Here is a 19,621-nt window from a genome sequence, read left to right as displayed (position 1 = left end):
AAAAGCCGCGTTGCGATTGGCCGCATCGCTGGCGCAGCAACGTCCTGATTGGGCTATTTCTAGCAGAACGGCGCTGCTATTAGTTAGGAACAACCTCCCATTGGAATCACGATTGGATAACTGAAGCCCTGGGCGGCACTAGGATTGGCCGGATGGAGGCTTGGCTGCGCGCGGACCGGAGGCGAAACACATTCTAGCGTTGCAATTGGTTGATCTGGGGCAGGCACTGCTTGCGATTGGTTGCGGGGAGGGAGCATAGAAACCGGGAGAGAGCGCACGGCGATTGGCTACGGGCAGGCGGCGACCCCGGATGTGAATGACCTCAGCGCGGAGACGGCGGCGGCGACGAACGAAGAGAGACGAGGATGCTGATTAAAGTGAAGGTGAGAGCGGGGCGCTGGGGCTACTCCCTTCCCCCTGTACCCTTCTTCCCCGCCTTGCCGATACCCCTCTCTCTGATCCACCCATACGCCCCTCTTCCTCACCTCCGCCCTCCCGGCCCCCCGGCCCGTACGCCCTTTCCTTAGCCTGGCCATGGCCCCCCACTAGCCTCTCCCTCCGTCCCCCTAGCAGATGCACCCTCGGGTGGATAACCCCATCCCGTCTCTAAATTCATTCACTCTCCCTTTAACAATGCCTCCCCAACGCACTGTAATTCCGCATTCCCCTCTAGAGTGAACCCCCTCCCCATGTTCCCTATCACAGGTCAACACCAGAGGCAGCAGCCCCTCCCATTTTGCCTGCCCAGTATTAAATAATCTCTTCCGCACTCTACATTTTCATACTATGTGTTCAATGCAGGATAACCCGAACCGTATGCAATAGAATACTCATAGTGTGGCCTCAGCAATATCTTATGTAACATAACTTACTGGCTCCTGTACTCAGGACCCTGACTGAAGAAAGCCAGCATGCCAAACACCTTTGTCACCGTTCTATCTATCTGAGACACCTTTTCAACAAGCTATACACTTGCATTCCTAGGTCTGTCCCTGAATATAACACTCCCCATGGCCGTATCATTCCCTGTATAAGCCCTACCCTAGACACAAGAGGTACTGCAGATGGTGGAAATCCAGAGCAATATACACAATATGCTGGAGGAGCTCAGCAGGTCAGGCAGCATCTATGGATGGGGATAAACAGTCAGTGTTTTGGGCCGAGACCCTTCATCAGGACTTCCATCAAGTCCTAACTTGGTTTGATCTCTCAAAATGCAGAACTTGTGTGGATGGAAAGCCTGTTTTTAATCCACAGCCCACATAACTGGACGATCAAGATCTGTCTTTGATTTTTTTTAACCTAAACAGTCTATGATACCATCTATTTTAGTTTCATACACAAACCTGTTATCAATGCCTTGTATATATTCACAAAAAACATTGTTTGTATAAATTGCTAACAACGAAGGCCCCAGTATCAACTTCTGGCTCATCTCTTGACGTGGGCCTCCAGCCAGAGAAACAATCTTCGACCATCGCCCCCTGCTTCCTCCACTGAACCGATTGTGGATCCATTCTGTTATCTCCTCCCGGATCCCATGCAATCTGACCTTCCAAATTAGCTTGCCATGTGGGGCTAAAAATCTGCTTCACATCCACGTCCCTACCCTTGTCTCCCCTCTTGGTTATCTGCTCAGAGAATGCAAGAGATTTGTCAGACATTATCTTCCACTCACAAAGCCATGCTGACTGTCCCGAATCGAACATTTTTTTTCTCTAAGTGTTGCTGGATCTTCCCTTCAGGATTCCCCCCCTGCCCGCCGCACCCCCCCCCCAGCAATTCACCCACCACCGATGTCAGACTCACCAGCCTGTCGTCTCCTGGCTTGTTTGTTCTACTCTTTTTAAGCAATGGCACCACATTAGCCGCTCTCCAGTCCTCTAGAACCTCACTTGTGCCCAGAGATGGAGCAACGACTTCCACAATTTCTTCTTAAGTCCCCACAGGTGCGGCTCTGAATTTGTCCACCTTAAGCCATCCAATACTCCTTCCCGCTACATCATGCGTGATCCAAGACAACACCTTTCAATCCCCCCATTTCCTCAACTTCCATCTTTTTCTCCTCAGCAAAAACTGAAGAAAAATATTCCTTAGAAATCTCTCCCATTTCCTTTGGCTCCATACGCAAAAGGCAATGCTAATTTTTTCTGCCCTTCTAACTTTTAAATGGATTCCCGCACTTCTTGCAGTCATAAAGGAATCTGAGATTCAAAGTAAATTTATTATCGAAGTACATGTATGTCATCATTTACAACCCTGAGATTCGTTTTCTTGCAGAGATCCATAATAGAATCGATAAAAGACCGCATCAACTTGGTTTTCAACAAACTATGTAAATATAAAACGAAGGAAATAATGGTAATAAATAAATAAGCAATAAATATTGAAGGCATGAGATGAAGAGTCCTTGGAAGTGAGTTTATAGGTTGTGGGAACGTTTCAACGATGGGACAAGTGAAGTTACCCTCTTTGGTTCAAGAGCCTGATGATTGAGGGATCAGGTTTATTATCAATGGCATATGTCGTGGAAGTTGTTAACTTAACAGCAGCAGTTCAATGAAATGTATGATAAATAGGGAAAATAAGTAAGTAGATCAAATATAGTAAGTCTATATATATATATATATATATATATGTATATATATATAGAATAGGTAAATTAAAAATAGTGCAAAAACTGTAATCTTACATCTACGGACTCCAGAGCCTGCTGGCCCCGACGCTAGCAGGCATGAACTTTCAATTGCGGCCCCTGCCATTGATCTCGGCGGCTCCAACACCTCAGGACATATTCAAAACCCGGACTCCAGCAACGACCATGGACACCTTCACAGCGATTGCGCAACCACCAACTGCGACTCCAGCCTTGAACTCCAGGCCGGGTCTTTATGTGCTGCTGTTGTGACTCCCGTCTCCCCTTCCCCCACCACCACTCCGCAGCCCCGTCTTCCTCAGATCCCACCGTCAGCTCCTGGGCCCTCAGAGGCTCCATCTTCCTCTCACCCCAACCCTCCCCTCTCCATTGACACCCCCAGCCTCCCCCCTCCCCCCTCTGATCCCAGCTCTCATCCGTGCCGGGTCTTTACCATCCCCTCCGACCTTCTACTGTCAGAGGCAGAACGCTCTGTCCTCAGTAAGGGCCTCACGTTTGTCCCCCTTCGCCCACACCTCAGCGAGTTCCGTGTTCGCCATGATGCGGAACTCTTCTTCCTCCGTCTCCGAGCCTACTTCTTCGGCAAGGACTCTTCCACCCCCACCGATGACCCCTTCTCTCGTCTTCAACCCTCCTCTTCTTCATGGACACCCCGCTCTGGTCTTCTGTCTGCTCTGGATCTCTTTATTGCTAACTGCCGACGGGACATCAACCGTCTCGACTTCACCGCACCTTGTCCCCATTCCAACATCACTCCTTCGGAACGCTCTGCTCTCCACTCCCTCCGCACTAATCCTAACCTTATTATTAAACCCGCTGATAAGGGGGGTGCTGTTGTAGTCTGGCGTACTGACCTCTACCTTGCCGAGGCACAGCGACAACTCGCGGATACCTCTTATTTACCCCTCGATCGTGACCCCACTAAGGAGCACCAGGCCATTGTCTCCCACACTATCACCGACTTTATCCGCTCAGGGGATCTCCCATCCACTGCTACCAACCTTATAGTTCCCACACCCCGCACTTCCCGTTTCTACCTCCTACCCAAGATCCACAAACCTGCCTGTCCTGGCCGACCTATTGTCTCAGCTTGCTCCTGCCCCACCGAACTCGTTTCTGCATACCTCGACACGGTTTTATCACCCCTTGTTCAATCCCTTCCGAACTATGTTCGTGACACTTCTCACGCTTTTAAACTTTTCGATGATTTTAAGTTCCCTGGCCCCCACCGCTTTATTTTCACCATGGATGTCCAGTCCTTATATACTTCCATCCTCCATCAGGAAGGTCTCAAAGCTCTACGCTTCTTTTTGGATTCCAGACCTAATCAGTTCCCCTCTACCACCACTCTGCTCCGTCTAGCGGAATTAGTCCTTACTCTTAATAATTTCTCCTTTTGCTCCTCCCATTTCCTCCAAACTAAAGGTGTAGCTATGGGCACCCGTATGGGTCCTAGCTATGCCTGCCTTTTTGTTGGGTTTGTGGAACAATCTATGTTCCGTGCCTATTCTGGTATCTGTCCCCCACTTTTCCTTCGCTACATCGACGACTGCATTGGCGCTGCTTCCTGCACGCATGCAGAACTCGTTGACTTTATTAACTTTGCCTCCAACTTTCACCCTGCCCTCAAGTTTACCTGGTCCATTTCCGACACCTCCCTCCCCTTTCTAGATCTTTCTGTCTCTGTCTCTGGAGACAGCTTATCCACTGATGTCTACTATAAGCCTACTGACTCTCACAGCTATCTGGACTATTCCTCTTCTCACCCTGTCTCTTGCAAAAACGCCATCCCCTTCTCGCAATTCCTCCGTCTCCGCCGCATCTGCTGTCAGGATGAGGCTTTTCATTCTAGGACGAGGGAGATGTCTTCATTTTTTAAAGAAAGGGGCTTCCCTTCCTCCACTATCAACTCTGCTCTTAAACGCATCTCCCCCATTTCACGTACATCTGCTCTCACTCCATCCTCCCACCACCCCACTAGGAATAGGGTTCCCCTGGTCCTCACCTACCACCCCACCAGCCTCCGGGTCCAACATATTATTCTCCGTAACTTCCGCCACCTCCAACGGGATCCAACCACTCAGCACATCTTTCCCTCCCCCCCCCTCTGCATTCCGCAGGGATCGCTCCCTACACAACTCCCTTGTCCATTCGTTCCCCCCATCCCTCCCCACTGATCTCCCTCCTGGCACTTATCCGTGTAAGCGGAACAAGTGCTACACATGCCCTTACACTTCCTCCCTTACCACCATTCAGGGCCCCAAACAGTCCTTCCAGGTGAGGCATCACTTCACCTGTGAGTCGACTGGGGTGATATACTGCGTCCGGTGCTCCCGATGTGGCCTTTCATATATTGGTGAGACCCGACGCAGACTGGGAGACCGCTTTGCTGAACATCTACGCTCTGTCCGCCAGAGAAAGCAGGATCTCCCAGTGGCCACACATTTTAATTCCACATCCCATTCCCATTCTGACAGGTCTATCCACGGCCTCCTCTACTGTAAAGATGAAGCCACACTCAGGTTGGAGGAACAACACCTTATATATTCCGTCTGGGTAGCCTCCAACCTGATGGCATGAACATTGACTTCTCTAACTTCTGCTAAGGCCCCACCTCCCCCTCGTACCCCAGCTGTTACTCATTTTTATGCACACATTCTTTCTCTCACTCTCCTTTTTCTCCCTCTGTCCCTCTGAATATACCTCTTGCCCATCCTCTGGGTCACCCCCCCCCCTGTCTTTCTTCCCGGACCTCCTGTCCCATGATCCTCTCATATCCCTTTTGCCTATCACCTGTCCAGCTCTCGGCTCTATCCCTCCCCCTCCTGTCTTCTCCTATCAGTTTGCATCTCCCCCTCCCCCTCCAGCTTTCAAATCCCTTACTCACTCTTCCTTCAGTTAGTCCTGATGAAGGGTCTCGGCCTGAAACGTCGACTGCGCCTCTTCCTATAGATGCTGCTTGGCCTGCTGCGTTCACCAGCAACTTTGATGTATGTTGCAAAAACTGTAATAATATTTTTTAAAGAAGTGAGGTAGTGTTCATGGGTTGATGGTCTGTTCAGAAATGTGATGGCAGAGGGAAAGAAGCTGTTCCTGAATCGCTGAGTGTGAGCCTTCAGGCTTCTGGATGGTAGCAATGAGAAGAGGCCGTGCCCTGGGTGATGGATACTGCCTTCCTGAGGCACCAATCCTTGAAGCTGTCTTGGATGCGACCGAGACTAGTACCCAGGAGGAGCTGACTAATTTTACAACTTCCTGTAGTTCCTTTTGATGCTGTGCAGTAGTCCCCGGCCACCGTGCCAGACAGTGATACAACCAGTCAGAATGCTCTCCACGTTACACCTGTAGAAGTTCTTGAGTGTGTTTGGTGACAGACCAAATCTCCTCAATCTAATGAAACTCCTACCATAATGCATGCTGGTAACTGTTCCTAATTATTAACTAGATTCACTAGTTCACGCCTCCTTAACCACAGCATCAATATCTCTCAGCGGCCGGGGTTCACAGAACCTGCCAGCCTTAACCCTAAAAAGAGCACGCAGGCCCTGAGACTCTTGACGTCACACTTCGAAAGGGCGCACCCTTGTAAACTGAGCAGGCTCCTCCATTGTCACCAGCCTCCGCGGTAAGCAGGAATCATCAAAAGGCAATGCCCCCGAAAGGCAGCATCCATCATTAAGGGCCCACATCACGCAGGACTTGCTCTCTTCTCATTACTACCATCAGAGCCTGAAGATACACACTCAAAGTTTCAGGAACGGGGTCTTCTGCTCCGACATCGTAATTCTGAGTGGGTAATGAATCCACGTACACTACCCCAGTCACTCTTTGCTCTCTTTTTGCGCTACTCGTTTACTGTTATGTGCAGCGGATTCCAGTTGTTCGGGATCAGTACATTTTGGCCCAATTTACTGAAGTTTTATGGAAATAGTTAAACAATCGTTTAACTGAGTAACAAATTAAGTATTTAAGTGTAATAGAGAACATTGCCAATACCACTGTACTCTAAAACTTGCGAATAGTTACCGACGGAGGAATTCGTCCAGAGTACACTGCCGTGTTCTTCTGACTGACTGTAAACGAGCAAAGTCAGTGCCAGCACCTAGAGCAGATAATGGGCCCTTGATTATCTTCCTGCATAAAGTCAAAATAAACAAAGTGATCAAAAAACACTGCTTTTTGAACCGGCGTCTGTTGGCCCAAGTGGATGGCGTAACACAGGCACGTGGAACTGAGGCTATTTAAGATCCTTGGTGTCTAGCAGCCACAGAAGGGCACACGACTGATGTGAGTTAGAAACCGTTCGGCAAGTCTCCTGTCCCAATTGAACGGCAGAGTGTTTCCATTAAACGAAGGGAATCCCAGCTATCTTAGCACTTAGCTTTTGTCTTTTTGTCCCAAATAAGTGGCTGTCCAAATTAACTGGCAGCCCAATTAATTGGAATTCCCCGTATTGGTTGTAATTATAGTTTTTATTATGATTGTGTTGTGCTGCTGCAGCAAAACCATATGCATACGCCGGTGATATTACACCTGATTCTCCTTTCCTTACCAGCAATCTCATCCAATTAACATCTGGCAGATCCCAGCAAATGGCTCCGAAATTTTGCTCTGCCACAGTTCAGGGCCTTAATCTGTGAAGCGGTCGTATCATTTCTCATGGCTATTTTAAAAAATAATAAAATGATGACCACTGGACCCAAAGTTGTCACTGACAGACACTTCCACCACTGCCCTATCGCACTCCCCACAGACAGGTCCCGTGTTACACCCTTCCTGGGTCTCAGAGTAGCCTGGACTCTGCTATACTGTAATGTCCTATGTTCTCTGCCCGTTACACCGCTGGCATTTAGGGCAGCAATGAAGGTCCTCCTCCTCCCAGTGTAAAGGATGACTCTTCATGGCGGTTTCCGAAACAACTTTTGACCAGTCAGGGTTGCTGGCCCTGAGCTGAACCCCTGAACCTGGAGGTCTGATGAATCACTCTCAGTCTGGCCTCTGCCCTTTGACCCCTTTGGCATGGGTGACCCTACCAAGAGTCAAAGCACAAGGCCCTGACTCCAGCCAACTTGGCCCTCTGGGTCATTGAGGCACGGGAGAGTTCACCCTACTAGGACCCTCTAGATATTGGTAAAGGAAGTTTTCTTGGACAAGTTTCTCAAATTCTAATATCGTTGGCCCAGTCAGTGTTAGGGAAGAAGTTAAAATCTCTTGCTCTCTATGTTTATAGCTTGCTGTAATCTCTCTACATCTGCTCCTCTCGTTCACACTGACCTCCTCCTTTCTTTCCGTTAAGACGCTGACCGGGAAGGAGATTGAAATCGACATTGAACCCACTGACAAGGTGAGATCTCGGCTGCCTCGGGTAACTCGTTTACTACTGTCACGTGTACAGGTTTCCCTCGCTACCCGAAAGTAGAGCGTTCCTACGAATCCTTTCGTAAGCCGAAATGGCGTAAAGCGAAGAAGCAATTACCATTAATTTATATGGGAAAAATCTTTGAGTGTTCTCAGACCCAAAAAATAACCTACCAAATCACACAAAACCTACAATAACACAAACATATAGTAAAAGCAGGAATGATGCCAACTAAATGAGACCACTTTGCTACCAGCAGAACCAATAGTAACATCGGCAGCTTTCAAGATTCTTTCTCTCTGCGTGTAAATTGTACGAATGGTGGACGCAGGCAAGTTCAACGCACGCACAGTGTCTTTATTTTGTTCACCACGATCGAAACAATTACGTCCAGTTTTACGCTAAGCGTAACACCCTTACGAGCTCTCTTAGGCTTTTCTGATACCTTAGGACACATCTTGCTAACGGATGCACAAAAGAAATGGAGATAAAGCACAGATGCTCACAGACACAGTTCAAAGCTATGGCAGCTTGATGCTGAGTGTAGTTCCCGGGGAAGAAGCTTGGCGGCGCCACTCTCGCTGCTCGGGGTGCGCGCTGCCTCTGTACAGTAACGGCTCGCTGCAAAACAAACGCTGAATGCTATTTTCGCTTTTCGCCTTTTTTCGTAAAAGCGAAAATCCTCCTCGGATTTCTTTCGGTTGGTGACGACAGGTCCTAATGTAGGTCTTTCGTAAAAGCGAACTTTGGAAAAGTGGGGGATACCTGTACTGAGGTAAGGCGTGAAGCCTTGTGTAAACACGAGATTCTGCAGGGGCTGGAAACCCAGAGGGACAATCACAAAATGCTGCAGGAGCTCAGCCATTAGGATGAGAAACAGTTTCTTCCCTCAGGCCATTAGGCTTCTGAACTTCCTGTCGCATTTGAAGTGTCACTGGTTAATTGTTCTGTACCCTACAATATTTAATTTATGTTCTTTATGTGTAATTCATCTGTAAATATTATCCTTGCTTTCATAAGTTATTGTGTGTTTTATGTACTACTGTGCTTTACTCCCTGGCTCGGAGAAACGTCTCGTTTGACGGTATACATATATGTAGTTATATGACAATAATACTGTGAGCAGTTTTGGCCCCACTTCTAAAGCAGGATGTGCTGTCATTGAGAGAGTCCAGAGGAGATTCACAAAACAATGATCCTGGAAATGAAAGGGTTAATGTGTGAGGAACATTTGATGGCTCTGGGCCTGTAGTGGCTGGAATTCAGAAGAACAAGGGGCTAGATCATTGAAATCTATCGTACATTGAGAGGCCGAGGTAGAGTGGGTGTGTCCTTTAAGTCTGGGACCAGACGACACAGCCTCAGAGTGCAAGGACATCCCTTTAGAGCAGAGGTGACGAGTTTCTTTAGCCAGAGAGTGGAGACCAAGTCATTGGGTATATTTAAAGTGGAGGGTAGGTTGTTGATGAGTAAGGGTGTCAAGGGTTACGGGGAGAAAGGGGTTGAGAGGGCAAATAAATCTGCCATGATGGAATGATGGAGTCTGAGGGATGAACTTGTGAAGGTTGATAACATTATGCGGGGCACAGATGTGGAGGATGGTCGGTCTTTTTCCCCAAAGTGGGGGGGGGGTCAAACTAGAGAGCACAGGTTTAAGGTGAGGGTGGTGGGAATGTGGAACGAGCTGCCAGAGGAGCTGGTAGGAGGCAGGTACAGTTAAAGTCAGTTGTACTAGTACAAGGATGGGAAAGGCAAAGGGCAGGGGTTCCCAACCTCTTTTATGCCATGGACCCTTGCCGTTAACCGAGGGGTCCGTGAACCCAAGGTTGGGAAGCCCTGGAATGGGAATACAGGGTTCAAAGATTCAATTTAATGTCAGAGAAATGTATACAATATACATCCTGAAATGCTCTTTCTTCGCAAAACATCCACGAAAACAGAGAAGTGCCCCAAAGAATGAACAACAGTTAAACGTGAGAACACCAAAGTCTCCCCCTCAGCTCCCCCCTCCCGCGTGTTAGCGGTGGTGAACAACAATCCCCCCCACAAAAAGCACAGGCGTGAGCTAGGCGATAGTGAAGACACAGACCTTGCAGTTACCCCAAAGACTATAGCAATTCATCCGGCATTCGGCAACCCACAGGTTCTCTCCCTCCCTGGCAAGGGAGAGGGAGGTGTCCCTCATTTTCACAGCGAGCGGGAGACATAACAACCCGCTGGTTTACAATCTTAAAAAATCCGTTTCATTGCTTTTTACAAGCCCTGTGCCTGAAGGTTGCAAAGATCTCAGGTCTTCGGGCCCACGGCAAAAGATTTTCTGGCTTCCCCAATGACACACGAGTCTCCGGCTGTGACACTGACTCTCAATCCGCCCATCTCCAGAGCCCCGAGATCTTAGGCTCCCAAACACTAGGCCGCCTCTCAGGCTGACCCCTTGGCGTGCCGAACAACGGCCGGTCCTGAAACCCCGAGAGCGGGTCCAGTTCCCGCAAAGAACCGGTCAGTGTGTAACTCCGGGTCAGGGTCTTCAAAAGAACCCTGAAAGGGAAAGAATAAAGATGGAAACAGAGCTGTTTCTGAAGATGCAAGCAAAGGACTCGCCGCTTAGCGCCATCTTAACTCTGCCTCCGTCTCCGAGTGTTTTGTGTAGTGCAGACAGATATCACGGTCAGCGTGGCTGAGCTGGTTCGAGAGGCTTCAGTCGGCAGCGTGTGGGATAAAACGGTCCTGGAGCAGGCAAGTAGGAGCAGTGTAGATGGGAGGGAGGGGATCAGCGTGGATGTAATGGGCTGAAGGACCTGTTTCTGTGCAATGACTGTATCTGTGGGGGTGGCCCAGGCAGGCCAGTGTTCATTGTTGGTGTGGGGTGGGGTGTGGATGCTGTCCCGCTGAACCAAGTGACGTGTTTCTGCTGGGCAGGTGGAGAGGATTAAAGAGCGCGTGGAGGAGAAGGAGGGGATTCCCCCGCAACAACAGCGCCTCATCTACAGTGGAAAACAGATGTGAGTGTTCGGGGGCATGGCGAGGGGGTGGTTACGGTGATGGCTGGGGGCGTGGTTGCATTACTGGGTTCAAGGAGGAAGATCCGCACCCACGCTTTCCTCTTGCTGCGGGGAAGTGTGCTGGGCTTCAGTTACTCTGCAGAGGAGACCGGTGGCCTGAGCAGGTGGGCGGACATGCGCGCGCACACACACACACACACACGCATGCTCGCACTCCTATTACCAGGGTGTAGAGAGAGTCAGAATCAGGCTTTTTATCATTGACGTGTGTCATGAAATTTGTTATTTACTTGTGTGGCAGCAGTACAGTGCAGGACATTAAAAAATACTATGAGTTACAGGAAGAAATATATAAATATTGCAAAAAGACAGCAAAATAGTGAGGTGGTGTCCATGGGTTCATTGACTATTCAGAAATCTGATGGCAGAGGGGAAGAAGCTGTTCCCAGAATGTTGCGTGTGGGTCTTCAGACTCCTGTACCTCCTCCCTGATGGTGGTGATGAGCAGAGGGCATGTCCTGCATGGGGAGAGTCCTTAACCATGGATGCCATTTTCTTTAGGCACCGCATTTCGAAGGTGCCCTTGATGGTGAGGAGGCTTGAGCCTGTGACAGAACTGGCGAAGTCTGAAACTACTTGTCATCCTGTGTATTGGGAGTGAGGAGGAAGAGACAGGGAAAGCAGGGAAATAGTGACTAAAAACGGGCCGGAGCTGGATTTTACACCCAGTAACCTGGTTGCCTTCGGGCAGCTCATCGCCCAGGGACCACAGTTTCCTTGCCTGCCCACCACCCCTCTACTCGGCTCACTTTCTACCACTGACCCCTCATTGAGGACTGGTGTGAGTTCTGTCTTCCCCGTCCTGAAGTCCTCATTCGGTTCCTTGGTTGGAGAATCGGTTGATGTGTACTTGAATTTTCAGAAGGCCTTTGTCTTTAAGAAGAACAACAGTGCGGACTATTATCTAAATGGGGAGAAGGTTCAAACATCAAAGGTGCTGAGGGACTCAGGAGTCCTCGTACAAGACTCCCAGCAGGTTAATTTACAGGTTGAGTCTGTGGTAAAGAAAGCAATTGCAATGTTGGCATTTATTTCAAGGGAATAGAATAAAAAAGCAAGGAGATAATGCTGAGCCTTTATAAGACACTAGACAGGCCGGACATGGAGTATTGCCAACAGTTTTGGGCCCCTTATCTCAGGAAGGATGTGTTGTCAATGGAGAGAGTCCAGAGGAGGTTCACAGAGATGATTCTGGGAATGAAGGGGTTAACATATGAGGGGCGTTTGGCAGCTTTGGGCCTGTACTCACTGGAATTTAGAAGAATGCATGGGGATGTCATTGAAACCTACCGAATGTTGAAAGGACTAAATAGGTTGGATGTAGAGAGGGTGTTTCCTCTGGTGGGGTTATCCAGAGCAGAGGAGGACACAGCCTCAGAATTGAGGGGCAACTTTTTGGAACAGAAGTAAAAAGGTTTTTTTTTAGCTAGAGAGTAGTGAATCTGTGGAATGCTCTACCACAGACTAGTCCATGGGTATATTTAAGGCGGAAGTTGGTCGTTTCCTGATCAGTCAGGGCATCAAAGGATATGGTGCGAAGCCAGGTGTGTGGGGTTGAGTGGGATCCAGGATCAGCCATGATGGATTGGTGAGCAGATTCGATGGGCTGAATGGCCTAATTCTGTTCCTGTGTCTTATGGTCTAAGGTGCTGTACCTGAGGCTGTTTAACAAGCTACGAGCCCATGATATTACGGGAAAGATTCTAGCCTGGATGAAGCAGTGACTGAATGGCAGGAGGGAAAGAGTTGGAATAAAGGGAGCTTTTCCTGGCTGGCTGCCGGCGGCTTGTTGTGTTCCACAGGGTCTGTGTTGGGACCACTTCGTATTACATTTTATTTGTCAATGATTTGGATGATGGAATTGATGGCTTTGTTGCAAAGTTACTAGATGATAAGAAGATAGATGGAGGGGTGGGTAATTTTGAGGCTATAGAAAAACTTAGATTAGGAGAATGGGCAAAGAAGTGGAAGATGGAATACAGTGTATAGTCATGCACTTTGGTAGAAGAAATGAAAGGATTGACTATTTTCTAAATGGAGAGAAAATACAAAAAAAAGCTGAGGCAGGAAGGGACTTGGGAGTCCTTGTGCAGGATTCCCTAGAGGTTAATTTGCGGGTTGAGTCTGTGGTGAGGAAGATCAAATGCAATGTTAGCATTCATTTGAAGACCAGAATATAAAATCAAGTTATGTAATGTTGAGACTTTATAAAGCAGTGGCAAAGGCTCACTTGGAGCATTGTGAGCAGTTCTGGACCCTTATCTAGAAAAGGATGTACTGAAACTGAAAGCGTTCAAAGGAGGCCCAGGAAAATAATTCCAGGATTGAATGGCTTGTCATATAAAGAGTGTTTGATGGTTCTGGGCCTGTATTCACTGGAATTCAGAAAAATAAGAGGTGACCTAATTGGAACCTGTCAAATGGTGAAAGGCTTTATTAATAGAGTGGATGTGGAGAGGTTGTCCTGTGGTGGGAGAGTCTAAGACCAGAGGACACGGCCTCACAATAGAGGGGCGTCCTTTTAGAATGGAGATGAGAAGGAATTTCATTAGCCAGAGAGTGGTTTTTGTGGTGTTTGTTGCCACAGGCAGCTCTGAAGGACAAGTGTTTATGTATACAGGTTTCCCCTGCCATCCGAAGGTAGAGCGTTCCTATGAAATGATTCGTAAGCCAGAATGTCGTAAAGCGAAGAAGCAATGACCATTTATTTATATGGGAAAAATTTGTGAGCGTTCGCAGACCCAAAAAATAACCTACCAAATCATGCCAAATAACACAAAACCTAAAATAACAGTAACATATAGTAAAAGCAGGAATGATATGATAAATATACAGCCTGTATAAAGTAGAAATACTTTTCCACAATCATTGCCGCACTGTTCTCCATAGGGAAAATCTCACGCAAGCGCTCTCGGCAGAAACACTCTCTCCAGTAACTTTTGAGCTGTGAAGCTGCCAAATCATACCAAGTAACGCGTAAAAATACACAGCCGATATAAAGTAGAAGTAATGTATGTACAGTGTAGTATCACTTCCCGGAATCGGGAAGGCAGCGCCGAGCACACTGATGATGGTGTGTTAGGCTGAGTCGGAGTTTGGGTGGTGCAGTGGCCCCCACCCTCTGGGCCGCTGACCAATACTGATCCGCGAAGCATGCAGGAGTCCAACGGTAGCCAGGACGCACCCAGCACATCTTTAAGAAAAAAAGCGAAATAAACAAGCTAATTAATTAGGTGCCGCCCGGCACGTAATTGTTGGCCCAGATCAGAGGCGATTGCTGATTGTGTCGCCTCTGATCTAGGCCGACATTTACATGCCGGGTGGCACCTAATTAATTAGCTTGTTTATTTCGCCTTTTTTCTTAAAGATGTGCTGGGTGCATCCCAGGTACCGCTACATTCTACGCGGCAATGTATCGGTCCACGGCCTGGGGGTTGGGGTGATGGGACATTGGGGTGTCATCTGATCGTCGTCTGTTTCCATCAGGGCAGGCAGGTCATCTTCTTCTATGTCTGCCTGCCTCGATGTCAAAGGTCGAGGTTTGTGGTCTGCTGTGGCTGATGTGGAAGGCTTGAAAAACGACAGTATGCTTGACTGCTTAGCCTCACGCATTTTTCTATCATACAGTTCTTTGTAAGCACTCAAAGCATCTTGCAAATATGCCCTAAACCCTTTCAAAATTAAAGTCGTACTTTTCTGTAATCATTGAAGCGAAAATCTTACGCAGTTGTTTCACGTTCAGTTCTTGGACGACTTCACTTTTGGTCCGTTCGCTACTGCATTCGGTTTCGATTGTTATCCTTTCCTCTTCCAACTGCATCAGCTCTTCATCTATCAGTTCTTGGCATGAGATGCCAAAACCTCTTCGCCAGCTTCCACAGCCAAACTCACTTTGTCCTTGCTTCGTTCACCACGATCGAAACGCTTAATTATGTCCAGTTTTACGCTAAGTGTAACACCCTTCCGAGCTCTTTTAGGCTTTTCCGATACCTCAGAAATCATCTTGCTAATGGCTGCTCACAGGCACATGTTTAAGCAATGCCGGCTAGAAAGCAGTTCAGGAGGAGGAGCTTGGCTGCTTGGGGCACACGCTGCTTTTTCTCGTAACAGCGAGGTGTCATAAAGCGAATGTTCGAAAAGCGGGGGACACCTGTATGTAAGGCAGAGGTTGAAGGGTCAGGGGAGAAGGCAAGAGATGGAGGTTGACAGGAAAATTAGATCAGCCATGATGAAATGGTAGAGCAGACTCGATGGGCCAAATGGCCTAATTCTGCTACTATACCTTACGACCTTGCTGATCTTGAGTGTAAGGTTATCGTTATGACACCACTCAAGCAGCCATTCTATCTCCGGTATGCTGTCTCATCGCCAATTAAACCTTCTGAGTGGCTCAGATTTCGGAGAGGGGTTGTACCAGGGTCAGGTGGGGGTGGGGAGAACGAAGGAGGAATAAGATGGACTTTGATTAACGCAATTTCCTTTACACAACAGGAATGATGAAAAAACAGCAGCGGACTACAAGATACAAGGAGGGTCTGTGCTCCACCTGGTCCTGGCCTTGAGAGGAGGAACTCGATGACGGCAGGGCAAGGGGGTGGTTGGGTTAAGCTGTCCCCCCCCCACATTGATTTGTGGTCCCACACCATGTGCCTCCCTCTGCAGACCCCCACCACTCCACACACACACACACACACACACACTTCACTTGTTTGACGGCACTCGCCAGAACAGTTTGCATCTGGTTTTGTGGGATTCTCTTTTGATGTCGAGGTGCATCAGCTTCTAATTTCTGGGGTTACGTTGTCTCGGTCCACTGTACACCCCCCTCCCCGACCCCAGCACTGGGAGGGGACATGGACGCCGGAGCATCGGGGCACCGGAGCGGGCAGGCGGGTGGGAGCTGGGGGACAGTGTTGGCACTGTGAAGGGAGAGAAACGATCCATTAAACCGAACTGTGTTTTGCTTCCCTGAGCCCTGCGTCTCCATGGTTTCCCTTCATTTGCTGTTGGATTTATTTTTTGCCTGTGGGGACCATGAACATGAGCCCGCTCGGCCTGTGAGTTACCTCATGGCGGGCTGGAACCTCGCCTCGCTCACTCACCCTCCTTTCTGCTCAGGTGGCTGATTACTAAGGTGGATGCTCATTCCCTCGAGCAGGAGGGGAGGGACAGTTGGCATTTCGGGTGAAAACCCTGCAGCGACGTCTCCTCCTTCCCACCGATGCTTCATGGACCCTGCTGAGAAACTCCAGTGGATGGTTTGTGACCACACTCTGCAGCTCCCGAATCTCCGCGGACTCCTGTGTCACGGTACTACAAGTTGCTGCTGAGACTGTACTGATTCTGGTCACCACAGGAGGGCATCGGGCCAAAAGAGCGCACGGAAAGGATTCCTGGGGGTGTTGCTAGGACTGGAGGGGTTGAGTCATGAGGAGAGACAGGACGGTTTGGAGCGAAGGGGGCTGAACGGTTGTTGAGGTTTATATAATTATGAGAGGCACAGATACTGTGGTCACAGTCCTTTTTCCCCAGGGTAGGGGAGTCTAAAACTAGCTTAAGGTGAGAGGGGAAAGATTGAGAAGGGTCGTGAGTGGTGGGTATGTGGCAGGAGCTGCCAGAGGAAGTGGGGACAGGTACAGGGATAGGAAAAGTTCAGCTAGATATGGGCCAACTACAGGAAAATGGGACTGGAGTCAGGAAAGCACCTTGGACGGGTTGTGTATTCAATTCAATTCCAGTTTAATTGTCACTCAAACACAGCCAAACGAGGCAGCATTACTCCAGGGCTAACGTGAAAACCACTGTACCAACAGTCACACACAGCACAAAGCACACCTGTAGCATGTATGAGATAGCAAGCACATAAAGCTATCAGTAAGATGCAGCTGTGCTATAAAGTCCAGATTCGAGCCACATTGGAGCTTGCCTCCTGCTGAGCAAACATGGCGGGGTGGGGCGCAGCCCAGAGGCTGCACTACCCCCCGGTGGAGCACACTGCTTCTGGCGGCTGTAATCAGGCAACACTGCGGCTTCAGGCCTAGTCCTCACTATGACCAAGGCCACGCAGCCCCTCTCCCCCCCCCCAATTGCCCCTGCTCCCCACCAATGAAACAGTGAATCCATCTTGTGGCACATCAACAATGTGCAAAGTGTGTTGCGATCACAAGAAAAGGGACCGAGATGGTCACTTGCTATTAGACTGTACACCTCCTTTGTCTCTCTCATTTTCTCCGCCAACCCTTAGCACACCAAGAGTCGAGATTCCTTGGTCAAATGGTGCAGGCTCCTGGTGAGACCACACCTGGAACATTGTTTCCTGCAGAGGAGGTTCACCAGATCAAACCTTGGGGGAGGCATTGGGGAGAGGGAGGATGGGGCAGGGTGGAATTGTCCGATGAGGAGAGATTAAGGTCTGTACTCTGGGGTTGAAGAGAGTGAGAGGAGATCATGTCGAAACCCCTCCCGAAGCTCAGAAGGGTGGACATGACAGTGTGGTCCATTCAGGGTGGAGATTAAGAGGGAATGGAGGTGAGAAAAATGAGCCCCAGTGGAGCGGGGTGTAAAGTAAATGAAAGCAGAGGGTGCTGGAAACACTCACATGAACAGGCAGCATCTGCAGAGATAAACGAGTGTTTGGAATTGAATAAGTGGGAAGCTGCTGGATGCTGGCTTCAACCCTCAATATCTTAATCATCCTGTGGTGGTCAAAACTGAAGATAATCTCCTGAGTGTGGTCTTGCCAACAATGCACTCCTGTGTGTTCAGTGGGCAAGGCTGTCAATCACAGTGCGGGCCATCCATTCAATTCTCATCTAAAACAAAGCAGGCCACACGTGCCAAATCCCAGACAAGGTTTAGTTGTGGACGGAGAGAGAAAAGCTTTCTTGCGCACTGTCCATATGGATAAACTCATTCGAGCAGGGCGTTGAGACAGAACTAGATCAAGCAATCAGAGTGAAGAACAAAATGTTGCAGTTACAGACAGAGTGCGGTGCGGCTGGCCAGTAAAGTGCAAGAGCCAAATTGATTCAGTCTCAGATTTGTTTATCGCATTAACCTGCCCAAGAACGTGCTGGGGGCAGCCAGCAAATGTCTTCACGCATTCTTCAGAAAGAACTGACCGACTGACTCATTGGGCAGAGGCAGCCAGTTCTGACCCACACAGAGGGAGTTACTGCAGTTGGAGAACTGAATCCAGGCTTCACCCTCTGGGTCACAAATGCCCATCTTGTGGGCAATACATGCAGATGGACAATCCGATGGGTGAGAGACTGGGGGACGGATGGTGAGGTGGGAGGGGGGAAGGCTGCCGCAGACCTATAGGAACCTCCTACCAGGCAGGATCCAGATCTTTCCTCTCCCCTGAAACTACTCCCCATCCCACCAAACAGCCACAACAATCGGGGGCCTCGTGAATCACTTGCTGAGTTGGTTAGAGTGGCTGGTGCCTGCTATCCCACTCCCCCCCACATCACTGCTGTGTCTATGACCCTCTCCCACACACTGTTTCCGTTCACCCCTAACCTACAAACAGCTCAAGTTATGAACTGTCCTCGAATGGAACGCACGGACTAGCACAGGACACTGGAGCAGTTAAGACATTCAACCCATCCATTCTGCCGCCATTTCATCATGGCTGGTCCATTTTCCCTCTCAGCCCCAATCTCCTGCCTTCTCCCCATACCCCTTCATGTCCTGACCAATCAAGAATCTATCGTCCTCTGCCTTAAATACAGCCAATGACTTGGCCTCTACAGCCACCTGTGGCAACGAATTCCACAGATTCAGCACTCACTGGCTAAAGAAATTCCTCTTCATCTCCATTCTAAAAGGATGCCCCTCTGCTCTGAGGCTGTGTCCTCTGGTCCCAGTCTCCACCACAATTGGAAACCACTTTTCCACATCCACTCTATCGAGGCCTTTCAACCTTTGATATGTTCCAATGAGATTCCCCCTCATTCTTCTAAATTCCAGTGAGTACAGGCACAGAGCCATCAAATGCTCCTCATATGATAAGTCATTCAATCCTGGAATCATTTTTGTGAACCTCCTTTGAACCCTGGCTAGTGTCAGTACACACTTTCTTAGATAAGGGGCCCAAAAATGCTCTCAATAATCCAAGTGAGGCCTCTCCATTGCTTTATAAAGTTTCAAAATTGCATCCTTGCTTTTATATTCTAGTCTTCTCAAAATGAATGCTAACATTGCATTTGCCTTCCTCACCTGAAGTTAACCTTCAGGAAATCCTGCACAAGGACTCCCAACCAAGAGAAAGTCTGCAGATGCTGCAAGTCCGAGCAATACACAAAATGCTGGAGGAACTCAGCAGGCCAGGCAACATCTATGGGGAAAAAAATACAGTTGACATTTCAGGCCAAAACCTTTTGGCAAGGCTGGACAAAAAAGGTTGAGGAGTAGATTTGAAAGGTGGGGGGAAGGGAGAGAAACAGTAGGTGATAGGTGGAACTTGGAGGTGGAGGGATGAAGAGCTGAGAAGTTGGTGAAAGAGACAAGGCCATGGAAGAAAAAAAGCGGGGAGGAACC

At 48.9% G+C, this 19,621-nt stretch overlaps 1 protein-coding gene across 1 annotated transcript; it reads left to right on the top strand.

The window, feature by feature from the left end:
- The first annotated feature begins 275 nt into the window (after positions 1-275).
- On the top strand, positions 276-16,065 carry LOC134341259 (NEDD8). The gene is made up of 4 exons (XM_063039117.1): positions 276-383; positions 7,953-8,000; positions 10,935-11,017; positions 15,569-16,065. The coding sequence occupies exons 1-4, from the start codon at positions 366-368 to the stop codon at positions 15,654-15,656; spliced, it is 237 nt and encodes a 78-aa protein (XP_062895187.1). The 5' UTR covers positions 276-365; the 3' UTR covers positions 15,657-16,065.
- Positions 16,066-19,621: the final 3,556 nt, after the last annotated feature.

The sequence above is a fragment of the Mobula hypostoma genome, assembly GCF_963921235.1.
Source record: "Mobula hypostoma chromosome 10 unlocalized genomic scaffold, sMobHyp1.1 SUPER_10_unloc_4, whole genome shotgun sequence".
NCBI classification, from domain to species: Eukaryota; Metazoa; Chordata; class Chondrichthyes; order Myliobatiformes; family Myliobatidae; genus Mobula; species Mobula hypostoma.
Note: the sequence above shows the minus strand (reverse complement) of the source record. Positions and strands in the feature narration are given on the sequence as shown.

Coding starts and splice junctions, on each gene's coding strand:
- LOC134341259 (XM_063039117.1), top strand. Junction 8,001..10,934: donor ACATTGAACCCACTGACAAG/GTGAGATCTCGG, acceptor TCTGCTGGGCAG/GTGGAGAGGATTAAAGAGCG. Junction 11,018..15,568: donor ATCTACAGTGGAAAACAGAT/GTGAGTGTTCGG, acceptor TTTACACAACAG/GAATGATGAAAAAACAGCAG.